At 38.4% G+C, this 20,457-nt stretch overlaps 1 protein-coding gene across 5 annotated transcripts in view; it reads left to right on the plus strand.

The window, feature by feature from the left end:
- The window catches only part of AXDND1 (axonemal dynein light chain domain containing 1), a 168,059-nt gene that overhangs the window by 73,170 nt on the left and 74,432 nt on the right, over positions 1–20,457 (plus strand). For all 5 annotated transcript variants that reach the window (XM_049868411.1, XM_049868414.1, XM_049868410.1 and 2 more), the window contains 4 exons: positions 80–181; positions 1,084–1,247; positions 2,477–2,552; positions 4,355–4,589. In XM_049868411.1, coding sequence (XP_049724368.1) covers positions 80–181; positions 1,084–1,247; positions 2,477–2,552; positions 4,355–4,589 — 577 coding nt within the window. The remainder of the gene's footprint in view (positions 1–79; positions 182–1,083; positions 1,248–2,476; positions 2,553–4,354; positions 4,590–20,457) is intronic.

A 20,457-nucleotide genomic window follows, 5' to 3' on the forward strand; every position in this document is an offset into this window, starting at 1 on the left:
AAAGAAATTGGTTTGGGTTTAAAAACTAAAATGGTTTGTTAATGTTTTAGGTTTCTGATTATAGTGCATGTTTTTATAGGTAATTGTAAGAAATAAAGTCATATTGGCTAAAAGACTTTACCTCAATGAAAAAGGCTGGAATAAATACACTAAGCATTTCATCATACTGCTGTCAACCAAGGTAAATCTAGGTTAACCTAAGTTATGGGAAAAGAGACTCTGTGGGTGTTGAATGTTGAGCCTAGGTCTTTGCAAAATTTATGGATTTTAAAGTATAGTTTTATATTTGTGCTTTATTGTAGGTAGAATGAAAAGTCTAAGGAAAAGAAAATAAAAACTATTTCCTTTTGTCCGTTTTCTATTGTAAACCAATTTAAGTTTAATAACATTGCGAATATTATAGTTACCATTCTATTTAAAATAGCAGTGTTTATTGAAATAGTTGCATTATCAATGCATTCTATGCAATTTTATAAGAAAATTCAGTGAACACACTAGGGAGAAAAGGAGAGGACCGGACATTTGGTGTGTTTCTATTATGAGTCAAGCCATATGCTATAGTCATTTTATTTAACTCCTATAGCAGTCTTGTGAGATATGTATTATGTTCTTTATTTTATGGATAATAAAAATTAGTCACATATAGATTAAATATATTTCCCCCATGGTTACACAGCCAGTAAATGGCTAGGATTTCACATCTGGGTCTGTGTGACTTCATAGTTCCTGTTCTTGCCACTGTACCACACTGCCTCCCGTGAAAGACCTATAGGAAAATGGGTTTCCTGTTGCAAAAGAAAAAAAATCTTGTTCCAAATGCTTTATGTACCATGGAAAATCCATCATGAAAGGAACTGTGTGGTAATATCACTGATATTTTGAAACGGAAATCCTGTTTTTGTTATTTTGATCCATTTCCTATGGATGTGTCCAATATTACAATATTAATAAGTGCTATGAGTCGGAATCGACTTGACAGCACTGGGTTTGGTTTTTTTTGTTTGTTTGTTTTGGTCCATATTAACAATTATTTTGCTACATGAATAAATGAATAAGTTGTTTGATTCCATGCATTTTATCTAGGACACTGCAGACCTTGCACTGTTGCAGAAGTTGACACAGAAGTGGAGAAACTTAATGAATACATTTAAACAGGAGGTGGAACAAAGTGAAGAGTCTACAAGGGAGACACTACAAACTGTTAAGAATGGCCTTATGAAATGGGAGAAGTTCTTAAAAAATACTGTGTGAGTCTCCAAGAATCTTTTTTTTTTATTTAATTATACTATGTCATGCCTGATAACTCAGTCCAATTCTCTCTTTCTCCTTCCTCTCCTCCTGTCTCCATCTGTCTTTCTTTTACCTTGTAATTACTCTAAGATTGATTTTTGGGGAGGCAGCCCTTACGAGGCCACAATCCTGCTAGGACCTTGAAGAAGTCTGCAGTTTGTAGTGATAATTGTTTCTCTAGCCTGTCATGATCCTCCTGCCCAACTAGTCCAATTCTTTTTCTTTCCTCTTTTTTTTTTGTAAATAAAGTCCACTTGGCAAAGTTTAATGTCTGAGTCCATCCGCAAATTCCATAGCATAGTGCATGTGGAGTAAAGTAGAATAAGTGGGTGGCAGTTACAGGATACCTGATTTTGACTGAATGTCATACTCTGTAACAATTAGAGAAAATCTGACCATAAAAGAGAATGCCTATAAAGTAGTTAAGTTGAGGCTAGATGACTAAATCATGGCAAAGGCTAGTGGGAATCTATACTTCAGATGAAGGCTGGATTCAATGATTTCTAAGGTGTCTTTAAAATTTAAGATGATTTTTCTGTTGAGGAGACATATTTAGGTACCATTTCTGTTTTAAATTGCTAACAGTGGCTTCAGACTTTCATGCCCTCTAAGAAGTTCCCCAGTGAATAGATCTGGAAGGTCTGGAAACTGAATTGGTACATCTCCAAGTTGGTTACTGCTGTCATGTGCCCATGTGTGTTGACTCTTAGCTGGGAGGGGAGCACAGGTGGCAGCGGTCCTCTTCCCTTTTTCTCTTCAGAAACTTCTCTAGCAATATTTCTTTCCTTGTGAGACTTCAGAGAAATTAAACTCTTACCAGAAACTGGAGCTACTGACCTAAGTCTTGAGTCCCAGTTACTCCTTAGGCTCCCTTTCTATTTGTATACAGTTTTGGCAGGTGCATTCAACAGGAATTATTCTTATGATGATCTAGTTTTGGACACCAAATGCTCAGAGATCACCCTTTTAAGACTGCCATGGCCCATGGCTCTGTAACTTCTTTGCTCAGGTCCAATTAAGGTCTAAGTTTTTATTTATATTTGTAAATTTAAGGATGAATGCCCATGAGGAATGCCCTTGAAAATCATAAAGGAGGGGTGGACATAATATTGTTATATATTGTATAAATTCATAATTTTCTTTGTTTATATTTGTTCTAGACCCATTTCTTTTTCTTTTCTTCCAGTGGAAAAGGCAAGCCTCCTTTTATTCAGGGAGATATATTGGATCCAATTCATCCAGACTTTAAGCTATGGGTAAAGGTAAGACTTGCTAACAAATAACTCAGTAATCAAAATACTGGGATAGATGGGCTCAATAGTCACTACAATGGACTCAGGCATACCAATGGTCATCAAGGTTGTGCAGGACATTATACATCAGGTCACCATAAATTGGGACCAGCTTGATAACTAATAACAAAAACCTACAACTGAGTCATATCTCATCCTTTAAAAATGTCATATTAAGTTTTATGAAAGAAAGGAAAACAAGAAGGCCATAGGACTTTTTAAAATACACTTGAGTATTTTCAGTTCCATTTCAGATTTTAGGGTCAAGTAAAGTTAGGCTGCTAGAAAAAATTTGGGAAAAGATACTTGGGTGGCAGTGAGGGTAGCTGTAATTCTTTCACCCAGTTGTCAGACGTAAGTAATATCTGTGCCTCACCTGTACCTAGCTTTTGTGTTAAGGACAAATTAGACTTTTAAAATTGATAACATCTGTTTAAAAGGGTTTGAGCTTTTAAGATAGATCTCATTTTTCAAATTGCTATCATGACATAGGAGTCTGACAAAGGAAAATATATAAGACATTGAAATATCTCCATAGTTAACATCAAGCTCATGGTCTGATGAAACCTCATCCAGATCCCAAGAAGGCATTTTCTTTTCTCTTGAAATGACTAGAGTAAAACATTCTCAGAATAGAAGATGTTTGTTCTCCTACAAAATATCTCATTTACTGACTTTTTTTTACTGTTTATCTGGCAATTTTGACATTGCATAGATAAAATTGAAAAAAAAACTCATATTTCTTCATTATTAGGAAGAATAATAATTCTCATTTGTTAAGCACCTACTCATTGTCAGGAACTAAAAGTACTTTCCATACATTATTTTACTTAACCTTCATGGCAGCCATATGATGCAGGTTTTATAATTCTCGTCTCTGATGAGAAAATTGAAACTTAGAAATATTAAATAACTTGTGTAAGTTATCTATAAATGGTAGGTGATAGAGTCAGAATTTGAGTCCAAGTCTCTCCAACTCAAAAATCTTTACTCTTAATTGCTGAGCTACACTGCCTCCCTCTAGTGATTATTCTTATTGAAGGGTGGGTGATTTGTTTCCATTTTCTGAGTCACAAATGATGGCAAAGTTTATCTGTAAATTGTACTTTATTTTTTCCAAAAACTTTATTGGTATGTCATTTATAGGACTTGGACTGGGGTTTAAACAGAAGAATAAAGCACAACCTGTACTTTTTGGGAACTTTTCCAGTGTAGTGGGGATCGTGTAAACAGATACATATACATAACATGTTCTTACTAAAAAAAAAAAAAAAGCAGGTATTAATTAAATGTGCTCAGGTCTCTAGGACTTAGCTGTCTGTCAATAATTTTTTATCCATATAGGATTTAGTGTAATGGTTTTTATCCTGGTAAACTATGGGTTATCACATAAAACCAAAAAAACCCACTGCCGTTGAGTCAATCCCGACTCATAGCGACCCTATGGGACAGAGTAGAACTGCCCCATAGAGTTTCCAAGGAGCACCTGGCGGATTTGAACTACCGACCTTTTGGTTAGCAGCCATAGCACTTAACCACGACGCCACCAGGGTTTCCTGGTTATCACATACAGTATCAAAATTAAATTCATTTTAATTTCAAAAATAAAATGTATATTACATATCATTTCTTTGGATGAGAAATGGCATGAACAAATAATAGGACATACAACTCCAAAATAATTGGAGCCCCTGGGAAATAAGGACCTGGGTAGACTTTGATAAAATCATTAGTGAATAATGTGTTACTTCTCCCTCCCTTTCATTTTCTAGATGCTGAATGATGATAAAGAAAAGTATACTGGGGATATTCTAGTTTCAAAGTATGATTCTCTCAAGATTATTAAACATTTACAGGAAAATTGGGCAGATATTGGGCTTGGGATATTTAGTCGCCATAAAGATATGGAGGGGAATATGCCATCAGAGCAACTCTACATGGAGGAAATTAACAAAACCATAGGAAAACTCTACAAAGAATATGAAGTAAGAATAAATGGTGATAATGGTAAGCAAGCCACACTGATAATTAGATTGCTTGATATTATAAGCATTTCAAGAGTAATTATCTTCAATGTAGTTGATATTTAAAATTAAAATAATGTAGAATAAACAAAAGGAGCTCCTTGCTGTATTGATTTTTTAGGGCTGTTGTAGCAAAATACCACAAACTGGTGGCTTAAAACAGTAGAATATATATGTACTGTAGCAACTCTGGGTACTGGTCCCTCTGTTCCCCTCCCTTAGGGGTTCTTATTTAGGAGCCCTGGTGACACAGTGGCTAAGCATTCGACTGCAAACCAAAAGGTTGGCAGTTGAAATCCACCAGCCACTCTTTGGAAACCATATGGGGCAGTTCTACTCTGTCCTATAGGGTTGCAGTGAGTTGGAATCAACTTGACGGCAACGGGTTTGGTTTCTTTGTTTAGTGATTGGCTGGATTATTTTAGTGAAGTCTTTTTCCCTCCACAGTGTTAAACCTTTGGTGTTGCTCCCCCAGGAGGTGCAGCTTTGGTTGCACCCACAGTTACCCTGGGATGATAATGGTTTTGGCAGGCCTCTCTAACACTCTTTCCCTGACCACCCACCAAACCCTCTGCCATCAAATCAACTCTGACTCATAATGACCCTACAGCACAGAGTAGAACTGCCTCATAGGGTTTCCAAGGCTGTAAATCTTTACAGAAGCAGGCTGCCACATCTTTTCCCCATGGAGCAGCTGGTGGTTTGAACTGCCAACCAAGTGCCTATACACTTTGCCACCAGGGTTCCTTTCCTTGACCACACCAGCTGTTGAATCTACTAATTATTGGCAGACTGCTGTATTGTTTCCAACAATGCCCTGGCACATAAATTCCTCTACCAATTAATCTAGCCAAATTGCGGCTCCTTTGATGGAATAGCTTGAGGTCAGCGTTTGATATTTCTTCTGATACCAGGAGGGCTTCCCCCAGCTGTCTTATTTCTCCATTCTCTCCGGCAAACTAGCTGGCCTAAGCTCCAGGCTTTGTCTTCATTAGATTACAAATTTCCCAATTGCCTTTCACTACAACCCCCATGATTCTTGAGAGCATCCTTAAGTTTAAACTTCTCCATGCTCTGTTGCAAATGAAGTAAATTCCTTTCTGAAGGGATTAAAGCTATCTGTTTTATGGCCTGCTTTCTGCCCCCAGGCTAAATATCTGAACCAGGGCTCTGGAGGCGGAATGAAGACAATACCAAACTTCTCTTTGAGTGACACCCTCGCTCTAGGAGCTGAGTGCTTAGTGGGAGCAGCAGCCTGAGTTCCTCTTGGCTTGCCTCTCCTGGCATGGACTACTGCCTCATGAGCCAGGGGAAGGACAATCAGATCCCCAGTATTCTCAGTGTGCCATGCTCAAGATAGACTATGTTCCTCGAGTAGCGGCTAGGTAGAAGAAAAGAGCCTCCACCTCTTACCTGGACTCTTCCAAGACTTAGCCTCAGCAACAGGTAGCTGGGGCAGGATGAGAAACACTGATTTCTGCCCCTTCCCAGAAGAAAACACTGTTACTGGGGAGGCGGAAGGAGAGGGAGCCCTGTGTCCTTGGCTGCAGTAGTTGGGAATGGAGCTGGGAGGGAGGAGGGAGAGAGTGGTCTTCATTCAAATACTACAGCTTTCTTACCAAATGTTCATAGATTAAAAAAAAAAAAATTCTTCGTTTACCGTTCGCCCTTAGGACCATTTCCAGAGGCTTTATTGTTTTTTTTCAGTTTTCACCAGTTTCATTGAGGAATGGGTCAGTGGAGCTCCTCATACTGTTATGCCAGAAGTTGCCTTCCTTCCTTTATATTTGCTCCATTATCCATGGTTAATATCTCTGGACTCCCTAGTTTGTAAGATCAGGATATTAGTATCCCTAACCTTCTCTCTAAGGAGTCCTAGTGGTGTGGTGGTTAAGAACTTGGCTGCTAGCGGAAAGGTCTGCTTGGCTGCTAACCCACCAGCAGCTCCATGGGAGAAAGATGTGGCAGTCTCCTTCTGTAAAGAATACAGGCTTGGAAACCCTATGGGGTAGTTTTACTCTGTCCTATAGAGTTTCTATGAGTAGGAATCGACTTGACAGCAATGTGTGGAAACCTTTCTGCGTATTTTATGTTCTTCTACCTTCTAACTTTTCTCATTTGAATATTTTGTTTATATTATGAAAGTTGATGATGTTTGTATTTTATTCTGTATCTATAATTAAGATACCCATGCTTTTTGTATGGATTGATTCTAAATATTGAAAATAGTGATTGTATAATTTGGCAATGTAAATTTTGCTATCTGCATGGCTAAATAGTATTATTACATTTTCTTTCTTTTTTAAACAGTTTTTTTCTTTTTCTTGTAGTTTTTAATCCCCCCTTGTATTGTCTATTTTTTATTATTTCCTTAAGTTATTCTGACTTTGTAGTCCTGCTAAACACAGTGCTATCCTAGGACTTTACATTATACCTGTGTTTTTATTTATTGTTCTGGTTTCTATGTCTTTTCTTTAGCATGTTTTATTTCCTCACTTTGCTAGAGTACATCATCAAGTAATCTCTGATGAAAGCTGTGGAAGCGCAAAGTTTCTCAGTCCTGGCATGTCTAAAAATATCTTTATTCTGCCACCTCATTTAACTGATAGTTGATGAGGTATAGATCTCTAGTGTGAAAGTAAGCTTCTGACAGAACCATGAAGGCAGAACCATGCTGATGGAAATTCTGCTCTTAGACTGCTTCCCATTCCCATGCAGATAGTATTTTTTTTTCCTTTTTGTAAGTTTTTTTTCTGGCTTCTTTCACTTAGCATAATGTTTTCGAGGTTGATCTATGGTGTAGCATGTGTCAGTACTTCATTCCTTTATATGGCCAAGTGATGTTGTATTGTACGGATGTACCGCATTCTTGTTTATCCATTCATCAGTTGATGAGCATTTGGCTATTATAAATAATGATGCTATGAACATTCATCATTCATGTTCAAATTTTTGTTTGTATTTATGCTTTCATTTCTCTTGGATATATAGATAGAAGTGAATTGCTGGGTCATATGGTAACTCTATGTTTAATCATTTGAGGAACTGCCAAACTGTTTTCCGAAGTAACTGTACCAGTTTACATTCCAGGAGGAATGTATGAGGGTTCTAATATTTCTACATCCTTGCCAACACTTGTTAGTTTCCATCTTTTTGATTATGGCCATCCTAATGAGTGTGATTTTCCAACTACTTATTTTTCTTCTTTGTTTCCAGTGTCTACATTCCAATCACCAGTAATTATCAATGCATCTTGATTGCACATTCAGTCAATTTCAGACTGCAGCAAGTCATAAAAATCTTCAGTTCCTTCATTTTTGGCATTCGTGATTGTGGGTAATATTTGAGTAATAGCCATATTAACTGATCTTCCTTGTAGGTGTATGGATATTAACCTATCACTGACTATGTTGTACTCTTGAAAAGTTCTTTTTTAAATAATGAATGCAACACCATTCCTTTTCAATTTGTTGTTCCCAGAATAATAGACCATACAATTGTCAGATTCAGAATGACCAATACCAATTCAGTTTCAGCTCCAGGACCACCACCTGTCTTTCATTTTGTTGTACTGTGGTGGCTTGCATGTTGTGGTGATACGGTAAGGTATGCCACTGGTATTTCATACGCCAGCAGGGTCACCCATGGAGGATAGGATTCAGTGGAGCTTCCAGACTAAAAAGACAGACTAGAAAGAAGGAACTGATGATCTACTTCCAAAAAAGTTAGGCAGTGAAAACCTTATGAATGACAGTAGAACGTTGTCTGATACAGTGCTGGAAGATGAGGCCCTCAGGTTGGAAGGCACTCAAAATACACATTGGCTGCAACAATGGGCTCAAACATACCTACTATTGTGTGGATGGCACAGGACCAGGAAATGTTTTATTTTATTATACATGGGGTCACTATGAATCGGAGCCCACTTGAAGGCACCTAACGACAACAACAACAATGCCTAGGATATGGACCTTCAAGTGTTCTGTTTCATTTTTGATGACTCTCAATGTTCCTTGATTGATACTTCATACATTCCATGTTCCAGTTACCAATAGATGTTTCAGCTGTTACTTCTCATTTTGAGTCATGCCACAGCAGTAAATGAAGGTCCTGAAGGCTTTACTTCACCTGCATCATTAAGGCTGACTCTACTTTGAAAAGGCAGCTCTTCCCCAATTGTTGTTGTTGTTAGGTGCCTTCAAGTCAACCCCTACTCATAGTCACCCCACGCATAACAGAATGTATTGTTGCCAAGTCCCATGCCATCCTTACAATAGTAGGTATATTTGAACCCATCGTTGCAGCCAGTGTGTGTTTTAAGTGTCTTCTAACCTGAAGTGCTTACCTTCCAACATTCTATCGGGCAATATTTTGTTGTTATACATAGGGTTTTCATTGGATAATTTTCAGAAGTAGATTGCGCAGCCTTTATTCCTAGTCTTAGTCTGGAAGCTCTGCTAAAACCTGTCTACCATGGGAGACCCTGCTGTATGTGGAATACCAATGAGGGCATAACTTCCAGCCTCATAGCAACACAAAAGCCACCACATAATGACAAACTGAGAGATGGGTGATAGAGTTTTTCAGCAGCCTCATATGCATGCTGAAGCTGGAAAAAAAGGAAGACAGAAAAAGAATTGATGCGTTAGAAAAAGAATTGATGTGTTAGAATGGTGGTGTTGGTGAAAAATATTCAATATACTGTGGACTGCCAGAAGAATGAACAAATCAGTCTTAGAAAAGATACAACCAGGATGCTTCTTAGAAGCAAGGATGGCAATACTTTAGCTCACTTACTTTGAACATGTCATCAGGAAAAGACCAATTGCTAGAAAAGGACACCATGATTGGTAAAGTAAAGGCCAACAGAAATGAGGAAAACCCTCAATGAGATGGATTAACACAATAGTCACAGCAGTGGACTCAAACGTATTAATGACCATGAAGATAGTACAGGACTGGACAATGTTTGTTCTGTTATACATGGGAATCGCCATGAGTTGGAGCTGACTTGATGGCAACTAACAACAACAAAAGTGGGTTTAAAGTGTATGTCATTGTTTTGAATTGTATTTTTCTACTGACTAATGATATTGAGCATTTTGTCATGTACTTGCTGGTCATGTGTATATTTTCTTTGGAGATATATTTGTTCAAATCCTTCACCCATTTTATAGTTGGGTTATTTGTCATATTATTATTGAGTTGTAAGAGTTCCTTAAATATTTTGGATGCTAGTCCCTTACTAGATATATGATTGCAAATATTTTCTCTGATTCTCTGGATGTCTGTGATTGTTAAAGTTGTGTGTCAACTTGGCTGGGTCAAGGCTCTCAGTAGTTTGGCAGTTATGATATAGTTTGGCAGTCGAATGATGATATGATCACTTCCATGATGAGATTTCATATAATGTGATCACCTCCATCACAGGACCTGCTATGAGTAGCCAATCAGCTGAAACGGAGTTTCCTTGGGGATGTGGTCTGCACTGAATATAAGGAGACTTCCTGGCAAGGCTCGCCGGCTTTTGCTGCCACTGAATCCTGCAGCTGGCTGACCTTCGGTTTGTCTGACCACCAGTTCTTGGGACTTAAGCTAGCAGTTTACTTGCCATCTTGCCGGCCGTCTTGCCTACCGATCTTAAGATTTGTTGGTCTTTGCAGCCTATAAGCCAGAGCACTGCTGTTTGACCTGCCAGCCCCTGTGGCTATGTGAATCAGGAGAAGCCTCTATCCTGACCCACAGATATGGGACCTTCCAGCCTCTACAACCATGTGAGCCATTTCCTTTTTATAAATTTCTCTCTATATATATTTATATGCTGTACTGATTTTGTTTCTCTAGAGAACCCAGCTTAAGACAATGTCTTTTCACATTCTTGAAAAGTTTTTAATTTTGATGACATCACACCCTTCTAGAGCACAGAATTTTTTAATTTTGATGAAATCCTGTTAATCTTTTTTTTTCTTTTGTCACTTGTTCTTTTGGGGTTATACTGCAAATCTGCTGCAAGACCTTTTTAAAATGTTAAAAAGCAAAGATATCACCTTGAAAACTAAGGTGCACCTGACCCAAGCCATGGTGTTTTCAGTCGCCTCACATGCATTTGAAAGCTGAACAATGAGTAAGGAAGACCAAAGAAGAATTGATACCTTTGAATCATGGTGTTGATGAAGAATATCTAACATACCATGGACTGCCAAAAGAACAAACAAATCCGTCTTGGGATAAATACAGCCAGAATGCTACTTAGAAGCAAGGATGGAGAGACTACATCTCACATACTTTGAACATGGTATCAAGAGGGATCAGTCCCTGGAGAAGGACATCATGCTTGGTAAAGTAGAGGGTGAACGAAAAAGAGGAAGACCCTCAAGGAGATGGATTGACACAGTGGCAGCAACAATGGGCTCAAGCATAACAATTGTGAGGATGGTGCGGGGTTGGGCAGTGCTTCTTTCTGTTGTATATAGGGTTGCTATGAATTGGAACCGACTGGGCAGCACCTAACAGCAACAGTTGCCTAATTCAAGGTCCATAGATTTATGCCTATGTTTTCTTTTTTCCATTAATTAACATATTCCTTGTTTTTTTTTATTCAATTGTGGAAAATGTATATGTAACAAATTGTTTGCTTTTTCAACATTCTTCACATGTACAATTCAGTGGCATTAGTTATGTTTATTGTGTTGTTCAACCATTACCATTAATTGTCTGTCTCTAAATTTTTCCCATCAGCCTTAACAGAAACTTAGTGTCCCCTAAGCAGTGAGTCCCCCTTTTCTTCTCCCTTCTAACCACTAATAAACTTTGGTCTCTATACACTTGCCTGTCCTAGATATTTTGCATAAGTGGAGTCATACAATATTTGTCCCTTTGTGACTGACTTGTTTAACTCAGCATAATGTTTTCAAGGTTTATCCACGTTGTAGCATAGCAGAACTTCATTTCTCTTTATGGCTTAGTAATATTCCATTGTATGTACGTACCACATTTTATGTATCTGTTTATCTGCTGATGGACATTTAGGCTGTTTCCACCTTTTGGCTTTTGTGAATAGTGCAGCAGTGAACATTGATGTACAAGTATCTGTTTGCATTCCTGCTTTTAATTCTTTGGAGTCTATACTTAGGAGTAGAATTGCTGGATCATATGGTAATTACACATTTAGCTTTTTGAGGACCTACAAAACTGTCTTTTACGGTGTTTGTGCCATTTTGCAATCCCATCAGCAATGGATGAAGGTTCTAGTTTCTCTGCATCCTCACAAACACCTGTTGTTGTTGTTTTTTAATCATAGCCATTTTAGTAGGTGTGAAGTGATACTTCATTTTAGTTTTGATTTGCATCTCCCTAATTGCTAATGATGTTGAACATTTTTTTCATAGGTTTATTGGCCATTTGTATTTCTTATTTGGTGACATGTCTGTTCGAGTCCTTTGCCCATTTTTTGTTTGGGTTGTTTATGTTTCTTTTGTTAAGTTGTAGGAGTTTTTAAAAAACATATTTGGACATTAAATATTCATTAGATAAAATCGGTTTCCAGATATTTTCTCCCAGTCTATAGGTTATCTCTTCACTTTGTTGATAAAGTCCTTTGGTGAACAAAAGTTTTAATTTTGTTAAGGTTCCATTTATCTATTTCATCTTTTGTTGCTTGAACTTTTCTTGTCATGTCTAAGTATCTGTTGTTAAAATTATGTCCTGAGAACACATCAAAGGCCACAGTAGCAGGGACAGGGGTTTGGGGGCCATAGTTTCAGGGACATCTAGGTCAGTTGGCATAAAAAAAGGTATTAAGAAAATGTTCTGCATCCCACTTTGGTGAGAGGCGTCTGGGGTCTTAAACACTAACAAGTGGCTATCTGAGATGCATCAGTTGGTCTCAACCCACCTGGAGCAAAGGAGAATGAAGAACACCAAAGACATGTGGTAAAGATGATCCCAAGAGACTGAAAGGGCCACATAAACCAGAGACTACATCAGCCTGAGACTGAAGAAGTAGGTCGTGCCCAGCTACCACCAATCATTGTGGTCTGACTGAGACTAGAGGGACCCTGGAGGTCATGGTCCCTGGGCCTTTGTTAGCCCAAGACTGGAACCATTCCCGAAGTCAACTCTTCAAGACAGGGATTAGACTGGACTATAAGATAGATAATGATACTGGTGAGGAGTGAGCTTTTTGGCTCAAGTAGACACATGGGACTATGTGGGGAACTCCTGTTTGGAGGTGAGATGAGAAGGAAGAGGGGGACAGGAGTTGGATGAATGGACATAGGGAATACAGGGAGGAGGGGAGGAATGTGCTATCTCATTGAGGGGGAAAAGCTAGGAGTTCATAGCAAGGTGTGTATAACTTTTTGTATGAGAGACTGACTTGATTTACAAACTTTAGCTTAAAGCACTGTAAGCAAATAAGTAAATTAAAAAAAAATTATGTCCTGAAGCATTACTCCTATGTTTTCTTTTAAGAAATTCATGATTTTTGTTATAACATTTAGGTTTTTGATCCATTTTGAGTTAGTTTTTGTATATGGTGTGAGGCATGGGTCCAGGTTTATTCTTTTGCATGTGGATATCCAGGTGTCCTGGCACCATTTATTGAAGAGGCTATTCTTTGCCCATTGAATGGATTTGACACACTTAAAAAAAATCAGTTGACTGTAGATGTATGGGTTTATTTCATTTATTTCCACTATAATCTTTATTATTTCCTTCTTTCTGCTTTCTTTGGTTTTAGTCTGGTTTTACTTTTCTGTTTTTGTAAGTTGGAAGATTAGGTCATTGATTTCAGGTCTTTCTTTTTTAATATAGGGGCTTACAGCTAAAATTTATTTCTAAGCACTGTTTTAGCTGCATCCCATAGATTTTGGTAGGTTGTGCTTTCATTTTAATTCACCTCAAAGTATTTTCTAATTTCCCTTCTTTCATGCATTGGTTGTTTAGAAGTGTGTTGTTTAATTTTCTTTTATTTGTAATTTATCCAAATCCAAATTTTCTTTCATATTGATGTCTCATTTCATTCCCTTGTGGTCAGAGAGTATACACTGTATAATTTCAATTCTTTTATATTTACTGAGACTTGTTTCTGGCCTCCTGTATGGGCTCTGAAGGAGCCCTGGTGGCACAGTGGTTAAGCGCTTGGCTGCTAACCAAAAGGTAGGTGGTTCAAACCCATCTTTCTCTCTGTGGGAGAAAGATGTGAAAGTCTGCTTCCGTAAAGGTTACAGCTTTGGAAACCCTATGGTACAGTTCTACTCTGTCCTATAGGGTTGCTATGAGTCAAAATTGACTCAATGGCAATGGGTTTGGCTTTGTTTTGGGTAATATGGGCTATCCTGGAAAATGTTCCAAGTGCACTTAAGAATGTATATTCTTCTGTTGTTGGGTGGAATGTTCGGTAGATATCTATTGTGTCTAGTTGGTTAATAGTGTTGTTCAAGTCTTTTAATTTCTTCTTGATTTTCTGCCTACTTATTCTATTTATTATTGAAAGTGGGATATTGAATTGTCTTGTTGTTAAATTGTCTATTCCTGCAGTTCAGTCAATATTTGCTCTTTTTTTTTTTTTGGCTGTGCCATTATATGCATATGTGTTCATAATTGTTATGTCTTCTTGGGGCTGGGCCAACCCAACTAAAAGGTATCACCTGTGGTGCAATATTGACTAAGCCTCAGAAGGCCATGTGGTGAGGCCAGTAAAGGCTTTGCAAGATGGAAGCTTGTCGGAGCTTCCCGGCTTGGAGAACGTGAACATTTGGCTCTCAGGAGGCGTTAGAGCATCCCTTGGGGGCACAGAATCTCTGTGCTGAAGGAAACCCTCCCCACTTAATCCTTGTCCCAGGGTGGAGACATCAGCTCAGGGGATAAGAGATTGGAAATTCATGAAGAAACAGAGAAGGGACTGGCACCGGAAGCAACAGAAACCCTGGTAGAAGGCAAAGCAGTCAGCAGTGACCTGGAAAAACAGCAGCAGAGTCCAGGAGAAGCAGAAGCTGGTACCCAGTGGAGAAAGAAGTAGCAGAGCATTTGGAGAGGAGTGGACCAAGAGCTGTAACATGCTTAGAGTTGTGACAGCACTGGAAGCAGCAGAGACCACAGGCAGGCTTGGGAAGCAGCAACAAGAAGTCTGGGCAGTCATGAGGCTCAGAGACAGGGCAAGCAGGCCTGCAGTGTCAGTACAAGTGGGAGCAGCAAGAGACCCAGAGATGATGATGAGAGGCCCAATGGGCTTAGATAGTGCCCCATGGAGGGGGTCACCTGCTCCATCCTGCAGAGCAGAGTGGCTGTGGTGAGAGGCCTGAAGAGCAGGGTAGGCAGTGGCAAGAGGCCCCATGCAGGGATATGCCCTTCGAGTCTGGAGCTCGCCATGCACGGATCGCCCTTAGAGCAGTTCTGCTTCAAGAACTGTTGTGATGCCAGCCCAGAACTGGGGCCAGCTCAGGGCTGTCATGAGGCTGCTGGTTGAGAGCTGGACCAGTCAGCAACAGGGGCAGAGCCAACCTAGAGGAACTGCTGAGAGAAAGAGAGAACACAGCACCTGAACCTCAGTGCACCTGCTGAACCCTGAGTCTCAGCATACCCGCCCAGTGATGGAAGAGTGAACATCAGTTTTTGGAAAGAGTGAGGTCTCCTTTGAGAGGGTTCTTCTCCTACAGTGTGAGGTGGGGCATATGTAAAATAGTCTCCATCTCACATGAACAGCCTTCCGAACCCAGGGGGGACTGGCTCACCATGAAACTGTTCCTGTTGTTTGCTGTCTGCTTTCTGTGATTAATAAAGTGGCTTTCACTTTGCCAACATTGCAGAAGTATCTCATGTTTGTGACTCGATTGGACTAGATGGACGTAGCACCTATGGAGGGGTTGATTCTACTGATTGAGATCCTTTCCTAGTAGATGCCAACTCGCTTACTTTAGGCATGGCATCAGAAAAGACCAATTGCTAGAAAAGGGCATTATGTTTGGTAAGCAGAAGGCCAGTGGAAACAAGGGAAACCTCAGTGAGATGGATCAGCACACTAGCCACAACACTGGACTCAAATATGCCAACAATCATGAAGATGGAACAGGACCAGGCAATATTTTTATTCTGTTATGCATAAGGTCACCATGAGTTAGAGTAAACTTGATGACAACTAACAATGACAATACCAGTACCAGACCAGTATGCTTTGAAATTGGAAACTGGAGTCCTCCTATTTTGTTCTATTTTTTTCTTCTGAAGGTTTTTTTTTTTTTTTTTTGGTATTCTGAGCCTTTTGCTATTCTATGTAAATTTGAGGATTGACTTTTTCATTTTTACAAAGAAGGCTGTTGGAATTTTGATAGGTTTTGCATTGAATCTATAGATATCTTGAGTTGTATTGACATCTTAACAATATTAAATCTTCCAATCCATAAGCATGAAATGTCTTTCCATTTCTTTAGGTCTTCTTTAATTTCTTTCAGCAATGTTTTATAGTTTTCAGTGTACAAGTTTTTCATGTCCCTGGTTAAATTTATTCCTAGGTATTCTTTTAGATGATATTGTTAATGGAATTTTTTTCTTAATTTCTTTTTCAGACTTCTCATTGCTGGTGTATAGAAAAGCAACCGATTTTTGTGTGTTGACCTGTATTTTGTGTGTTGCCACTTTGCTAAATTCATTTTGTTAGCTCTAGTAGCTTTCTTGTGGATTTTTTTTTTCTGTATATAAGATTATGTCATCTGAAAATAGGGATAGTTTTACATCCTCCTTTCTAATTGAATACCTTTTATTTACTTATTTTTTCTTGCCTAATTGCTCTGGCTAGCACTTCCAGAACAATATTGAATGGCAGTGGTGAGAAAAGGCATCCTTGTGTTATTTTCTGATCTTATGGGGAAAACTCACTGAGAGCCTTTTTGATTTTTAATGTCAACAATATCTTGTGTTCTGATAACATTATTCTATTATATTTTTAATAATTGAGTTCATGAGCTGATTTTCAGAAGCGTGGACCATGATGAGAAGCCATTCTTGATTGACTGGGTGGGGTTTTGAACTGATTTTGTGGTTATTTGTTCGCAATAATGGCCAAAGAATAGTCAGTCTTTCCCTTTTGTGAATGTGAAAAATAAAACCGTTTGGTTCTCATATTGCTGTCCTTCTTGTCTGTGTCTATCTGAGATAATTTTCCTTCTCTGTGAAGAACTCTTTAGCGTTTCCTATAGTGTAGGTCTGCTGCTTAGCAGTTCTCTTAGTTTTTGTCTGAAAATTATTTTCCTTTTTTTAAAAGAGATGTTTCATCTATGTATATAATTATAACTTGGCTGTAGTAACTTTTGTTTAATCTGCTGTTTAACATTCACTAAATTCTTAATTTCAATTTTTCAGTCCTACAATGTAATGTAACTTTTAGAATTTCTAGTTCTGTGCTGAAATTCTTCATCTCATGATTTAAAATTTTAATATTTTAATCAGAGTTAATTTTGAAATCTATGTCTGAAAATTGGCTAGTGTCAGTTTCTCCTGTGGGTCTCTTTTATTATCTGTATTTACTCTTGGTTTTGAGTTAATTCTTTTAATATGCCTGACTATTTTCGATTTAATGGTATGTGAGGAAACCCTGGTGGCGTAGTGGTTAAGTGCTACAGCAGCTAACCAAGAGGTCAGCAGTTCAGATCTGCCAAGTGCTCCTTGGAAACTCTATGGGGCAGTTCTACTCTGTCCTGTAGGGTCGCTATGAGTCTGAATAGACTCGAGAGCACTGGGTTTGGCTTTTCTTTTTTTTTTGGTGGAAATTTCTAAAGATAATTTGAGGTTCTGGATGATGCTGTAAAACCAAAACCAGACTTGTTGTCATGGAGTTGATTCTAACTCATAGCAACCCTATAGGAAAGAGTAGAACTGCCTCATAGGATTTCCATGGAGCAGCTGGTAGATTCAAACTGCTGTCCTTTTGGTTAGCAGCTGAGTTCTTAACCACTGTACCACTGGGGTGATGATGCTATATTTTGCAAGAATTTTTACTTTTTCTTCTGGCAGGTTATTTAGGGGCAGATCATCTTAATCCAAACAGACTGTCTTGGTTATCTAGTGCTGCTATAACAGAAATGCCACAAGTGGATGGCTTTAACAAAGAAAAATTTATTTTCTCATAGTCTAGTAGGTTAGAAGTCCAAATTTAGGGCATCAGCTTCAGGGGAAGCCTTTCTCTTTCTGTCAGCTCTGAAGGAAGGTCCTTCTTGTTAATCTTTCTCCTGGACTAGGAGCTTCTCTTGCGGAAACTCCAAGTCCAAAGGATGTGTTTTGCTCCCATCACTGCTTTCTTGGTGGTATGAGGTCCCCTGTCTCTCTGCTTGCTTCTCTCTTTTATATCTCAAAAGAGATTGGTTTAAGACATTATCTAATCTTGTAGATCTCATCAATATAACCGCTGCTAATCCATCTTATTAACATCACAGTAATAGGATTTACAACACACAGGGAAATCACATCAGATGACAAAATGGTAGACAATTATACAATACTGGGAATCAGGACCTAGCCAAGTTGACAGATATTTTTAACTGAGCTAAAATTAAGTATGGCTTCAGGCTTTGTGAGGCCTGGTCTATTTTTGTTTTACCCTTACTTCTAAGATGTAGCCTTTCAGGGATTCATGGGTCCCAAGTGAAAGCCTGGTATGTTTACCAGGACCTCTACTCTTTAGCAGATTCTGGACTTCAGTTTTATCCCCCAATAGAGGGATCATCTATCCCCAGTTTGCCATGAGAAATGTTGAAAATATATCCTCCCAAACCATGGAAGACATTTAAAAAATCTATCAAAGCACTTTTACTCACTCTGTCATATATTACTTAAGAATCCTTCCCACTGGAGTGTTCCAGGCAACCCTGATGCATTGAGTGACATGGTTGATCAATGTAAAACCTACTTCCTATTCCTTCTCTAGGGGATTTATTCATATTAACTAAATTTATAAAAGGCTGGGCTATAAACCAAAATATAAAGTTACTTATTTATATTGATAGTCCAGAATAGTTGTTTCAGTATGTCGAAGCTTTCTACTACTTCTGGTTAGGAACATCTTCTCAGGAAATGTAACTGGATTGCTTGGCAGGAATAATGAAAAAATAAAGGGAATTAGTTAATATTAAGAGATTATATTGTCAACCTATGATAGTCTCATTCATCCTTTTCTACTCAAGAAATAAAGATTGCAATTATTTAGGTTGACTCAGTATCGCTCCTTCTTCTCTTTGTTGTTGTTAGGTGCTGTGAAGTTGGCTCTGACTCATAGCAACCCTGTGTATAACAGAATGAAACACTGCCCAGTCCTGTGCCATCCTCACAGTTGTTGTTATACTTGACCCCATTGTTGCAGCCACCGTGTCAGTCCATCTCACTGAGAGTCTTCCTCTTTTTTGCTGTCTACAAATAAATGGTGACAAAACCTTACTGTTTTGTCTTTCCTTGATCCAGATTCATGCAGACCACCTATTACTTTACCGTATTGCCCAACTAATTAAAGCATTGTCTATCTTACATTTTTTATGTTTTTGTTTCATTGATAAGACTTGGAATTCACCCTCATTTTCTTAATATGTGACATTATAATCATCTTGATCACATTTTTGAGGCATCTCATCCTCAATGCATTTCCTTTGTAAAATTTTGCCCTCAAATTCTGGAAAGGTTTTAGGTTTTTGATTATGATATTATAGTGACTATATTGACTCTAGATGGGAAGACACACCTTTATGATTTGTATCGATAATATTATAATTTTAGATAAATCAGCAATGCTCACCCTTGAGAGGCTATAGTGGGCAGAGAAAAAATGGTTTTAAAAAAATGAGGATGTCAAAATGATAAATAATGCTGAAATTAACAAGTATTTTGACTACTCCTAAAAGACCAATGTTTATTGATGAAGGCACTGAAATGTTATCAACAAGGACAAGAAAAAGTTTCCTTTTTAATAATTTACATATCTTTGTATATCTCTAAGATGGGAGCATTTTCACTTTTTATTTTGCTAATGAGATAAGACAAAGAGGATGTTTTGTCATGGTTTCTTAGTGAAATTGTCAAAGATTAGGATTCGAATTTGAGCCTTGATCAGATTGAAAGCCATAAACTTCATGAAAACCTGATAAATATTCTAAAAAATGAACTAAAAAACCACTGTATATTCTCATCTCTGTTATTAACTACCTCATAATCATGAAAAAGGAGCCCTGGTAGCGTAACGGGTAAGCACTCTGCTGTTAGCTGAAAGATTGGTGGTTTGAACCAACCCAACGGCTCCACAGAAGAAAGACCTGTTCCCATAAAGATTACAGCTAAGAAAACCCTATGGGGCAGTCGTACTCTGTCACGTGGGGTTGCTATGAGTTGGAATCAACTTGACAGCACCCAACAACAACAATCATGAAGAAGCTGTTTATCGTCATTGTCTTTTTAACATCAGGGGTGTATTACCCAATAGGCAAGGTAAGCATGGTGTTTACCAGATCATCTGTAGTGAAATTGTTCACTACAGAGTAGTAAGTAGGCTCAAGTAAGCCCATGCTTACCTTGCTTACTGGGCTATTCGCCCCCGTCAGGGACTGTAAACTTGATGAGAGGTTTTGAGTCTGTAGAAAGGTGCTATGGGATTGGGAGACACACAAATGCCAGCCATACCTGGAAGGAGAATCTTTGATGTGGTGAAAAAATGTGAAATTGTTCACTACAGATGATCAGGTAAGCAAGGTAATCACCATGCTTACCTCACCTATTGGATAATCTGCCCCTGCTTAACAGCATGATTCTGAGTTAATGCCTTTTAAAGAAATAGGTAGTTGATGATAGTTTCTGGAGTTAATACATTTGGTTCTCTG

This window comes from Elephas maximus, chromosome 24 (genome assembly GCF_024166365.1).
Source record: "Elephas maximus indicus isolate mEleMax1 chromosome 24, mEleMax1 primary haplotype, whole genome shotgun sequence".
Lineage (NCBI taxonomy): Eukaryota > Metazoa > Chordata > Mammalia > Proboscidea > Elephantidae > Elephas > Elephas maximus.